Here is a 4,050-nt window from a genome sequence, read left to right as displayed (position 1 = left end):
GTGGATGTGATTCAGACCTGGGTCTGTGTTTGCAGCAGTCAAGCATGTCTGGCTCAACCCAGGCAAGTCACTGAAGTCCCAAGCTGGAAGGGAGAACAGGCTCAGAAGTAGCCCAGGCACGATAGGTGGCAGTTCCCAGGGGGGTTTCTGTGATCCAACCCATCAGATCCGGTATTCTGGGATTGCGTCAGTGGCCAATGTAGTTGAGGGAAGAGATGGGAAACACTTTTCTAAGCCTTTGTCAGATTGTTTAACTCAGCTAAAGACACACCGGCATCTGTCATGAAGAGGCTGAGGAAACCATTTCCCATTGACAAGTTATTTTTGCCAGCTCTACCAACCTGAGAGGAGAGCAACATCCGCCACCTCCGCCCATGCCATGCATCTTTGGTCTCCAGGGTGCAGAGGGACTAGGAATGGGCATGTCTGAGATGATCCATGAATAGACCTCCCTCTTCTCTCACTAAGGAGACCCTCCCCTTTTAGGTCTTACTCCCACTGCTGTTGTGCAGTTGCTTGGTAGACAACATCAGCCTCTGATTAGTGCAGGAAGAAGGTCCCCTGAAGTTCTCAGGCCACTTCTGCGTATGCGAGAGTCACCATCTAATCTAGTCTGGCACCCAGGGGACTCAACCAGAGACATCTAAGGTCCAAAGTACAAGCTTCTACAGCTTGAGCTGAACAGCCAGGCTGCCTGACAGCCACGGGAACAGCCCCCTATCCTGTAGGTGGAGCACAGAGAGGCCTCATAACACGCACTGCCCATGGCTGGGGTTTACACAATGACACTGCACGGCTGCAGAAGTCAAGGGCTTCATCTCAGCTGGAGTCACCTCACCCAGCCAGCAGGGCAGGGCATCACAGACAGTTGTACTAATACATCTCCATCAACTCTACTGGAGACTAGATAGTTCTGTGCCATTGGCAGAGAATAGGAGAGACCTAGGGCACCAGTGCCCAAGGCCCTCTTAATGGCAGGGAAATGATTTAGATACACCCAGAAAATCCTGGCATATAACCAGCACCACATGCTGCCGAGGAAAGAGAACACTTTACACCACCACCCCTATGGTCCCTGCCAATTTGACCAAGGAGGAAATTCCTTCCTAATGTCCACATGGTGATCAGTTAGATCCTGAGCATATGGGCAAGAACCAGCCAGCCAAGAACCCAAGAAAGAGAGAATGGCTCAGTGTTAGGTCAGAGCCTTGGCACATCCCACCCAATGTCCCATTTCCAACCAGGGCTGCCCAATGCTTCAGAGATTTAAAAAAAAAACCTCCTGGAATACACGGTCAGGGACAGGAATCCCTTCCTGACCCCTGACAGTGGCCAGATGAATCCCTGAAGCATGAGCTTTTAGGAACATAAGACATGCCCTTCAAGTAATCCCCAATGTTGCTGAGCTCTGCCCCCCACCATCACAAGCAGTCCCATCATACAATCTCACTCAGACATCTGTTCAGTTTCTCTTAAAACAAATTTTGTGATTTGCCCCTCACAACTCCCATTGGGAGGCTGCTCCAGAACGTCACCCCACTGGTGGTTAGAAACCTTCCTGTAATTTCTAGCCAGTCTCTCCATCTCTCACACGCCTGAATGTACACATGAGCCAGACTGACATAGGCTGGCTCCTTGTCCCCCTCTCTTAGTTAGGCCATGAATGGTGCTTTATAAGACAATGGGCCCACTCCCCAGATAGTGGCAATGGATATACAGCTCCTTTGGAGGCCGTAGGACAGATGCCGCAAATTGTTTTAGCGTCCCCAGAGTCAATGGATCTACACTGATGTGTTGAAGATCTACCCGAAATGCTTTCTCTCACCTACCCCAGTCTTACATCAGTCTGACTCCTCTGGTTCCAACGAAGCCACTCCTGATTTATACACACAAGCAAGACAACTCCCATCATTGTTTTCACTGGCCATGGAACCGGTGTGCAAGTGACCAAGCAGTGTAACAGGCATTGTTTTGGCACAGAATGAAAGTCTGATTCCTCTCTTGCACACAATTTACACCCATTTACTCCACAACTGGCCCAGATTTTTTACTGGTGTAAATCACTCCAGTGGCAGTGGGAAGAGCGGAGTAAATCTGGATTTGCATTGGTGCAACTGAGGTCAAAATCAGACCTGGCTGTGTGCAAGCTGTGTGGTCATGGAAATAAATGACATTAATGAACAGATACTACATAAGCAAACTTTAGTTAGAGAAAGACAGAAAATTAATTCTTAGTGAATTATCTATACCCAGTCAGTCTCCTCAGGGCAGCTTTGATTTCCCTGTTCCTCATACTGTAGATAATTGGATTCATAATTGGTGGCAATACAGAATAGACAACAGCCATCACAAGATCCAGAGCAGATGGGGAGCTGGAGGTGGGTTTCAGGTAGGCAAAGGCGCCAGTGCAAACAAGCAAGGAGACCACAGTGAGGTGAGGAAGGCAGGTGGATAGGGCTTTATGTCGGTCCTTCTCAGAGGGGATCCTGAGCACTGATTTGAAGATCTGAACATATGACACAATGATAAAAACAAAGCAGCCTAAGACTAAACACACACTAAATGCAAGAACCCCAACTTCACTGAGATATGAGTCAGAGCAGGCGAGCTTGAGTAGCTGGGGGATCTCACAGAAGAACTGATCCACTATGTTGCCTCCACAGAAGGTCAATGCAAATGCGTTCCCGGTGTGTAGCACAGAGTAGAGAATCCCACTGACCCAGGCTCCCGCTGCCATTTTGACACAAGCTCTGATGTTCATCATTCTCTCATAGTGCAATGGTTGGCAGATGGCGACATATCGGTCGTATGCCATAACGGTGAGAAGGGAAAAATCCGCTCCCACCAGGAAGACGAAGAAAAAGACTTGGGCAACACATCCAGCATAGGAAATTGACTTGGTGTTCATGAGGGAATTGGCCATGGATTTGGGGACAGTGACAGAGATGGAGCCAAGGTCTAAGACGGACAGATTAATCAGGAAGAAGTACATTGGGGCTTGAAGGTGATGGTCGAAGGCTATGGCCATGAAGATAAGAAGATTCCCCATCAGGGCTGCAAGGTAAATCACTAGAAACACCACAAAGTGCAAAATCTGCAGCTCCCGAACTTCAGAAAATCCCATGAGAAGGAACTCGGTCATGGTGGTTCGGTTTGACATTTTCTTTCTCAGAATATTGTGTGATGTCTGCGGAGGGAGGGAGAAGAGCAAGGGCCAGCATTAGATCAGTAAAATAACTCTCTTTTTTATAAACCACCTTAATTTCCTTGAGTCAGACACCTAGCTTGTGAAGACTGAAGTAATATGGGAATGAGGATGTGGAAAACAGCCCCACTGACTCCAGCGGAGTTACTCCTGATTTACACCAGGGTGATGGAGAGGAGAAATAGGAACAATTGCTTTTGAAGTATTTGTATACCTCTGTCACCCAGAGGTGGGCGAACTCTGGATAATGTTGTATAAATGTTACTATCCTCAGTTTACCAAGGGAAATTGGGGGTCTGGCTGGCCAGATTCTGATGTCAGGCGCACTGCTGCAAATGTGGGGTAATTTCACTGCATGCCATGGAATTGCTCCCACTTTATACTGCTCTAAATGGAAGTAGCATTTTGCATGGAGGTGACCAAACCCTGTCATAATTACACAGTAAAATCGAGTCAGGAATACAGACAGTACCCCTGACACGCCACCCCCTGTTCTAGCCCGGGTTCCATGCTCATTTCAAGAGACAGACAATTCGGTTCCCCTCCTGCTTCTCTATCCACTCAACTAAACTCCCTTCCAGAGCTTAGAAGAGAACCCAGGAGTCCTGACTCCCAGTTTGCCCACTGCTCTAGCCCACTAAATACAAGCTAGGAGTTCTGGCTCTACTCATTGAACTCAACTTCCTCCCAGAGCTGGGAACACAAGTGATGTGGTCTCGACTCCCAGTCCCCTCCTCTAACCACTACATCAGACTGCATCTCAGCCTCTGTTCCAGTGATTTTCCACTGCCATCAGGAATGACTGCTGCGAGTGACAATAGAGAGTCATTGGGCCAGTGAACGTG

At 48.3% G+C, this 4,050-nt stretch overlaps 1 protein-coding gene across 1 annotated transcript; it reads right to left on the bottom strand.

The window, feature by feature from the left end:
- Positions 1–43: 43 nt before the first annotated feature.
- Positions 44–3,160, bottom strand: LOC127040964 (olfactory receptor 14A16-like). The gene has a single exon (XM_050935491.1). The coding sequence runs from the start codon at positions 3,158–3,160 to the stop codon at positions 2,240–2,242; it is 921 nt and encodes a 306-aa protein (XP_050791448.1). The 3' UTR covers positions 44–2,239.
- Between the last annotated feature and the right edge of the window lie 890 nt (positions 3,161–4,050).

This window comes from Gopherus flavomarginatus (genome assembly GCF_025201925.1).
Source record: "Gopherus flavomarginatus isolate rGopFla2 chromosome 12 unlocalized genomic scaffold, rGopFla2.mat.asm SUPER_12_unloc_1, whole genome shotgun sequence".
Lineage (NCBI taxonomy): Eukaryota > Metazoa > Chordata > Testudines > Testudinidae > Gopherus > Gopherus flavomarginatus.
This window is presented reverse-complemented; position numbering and strand designations above follow the sequence as displayed.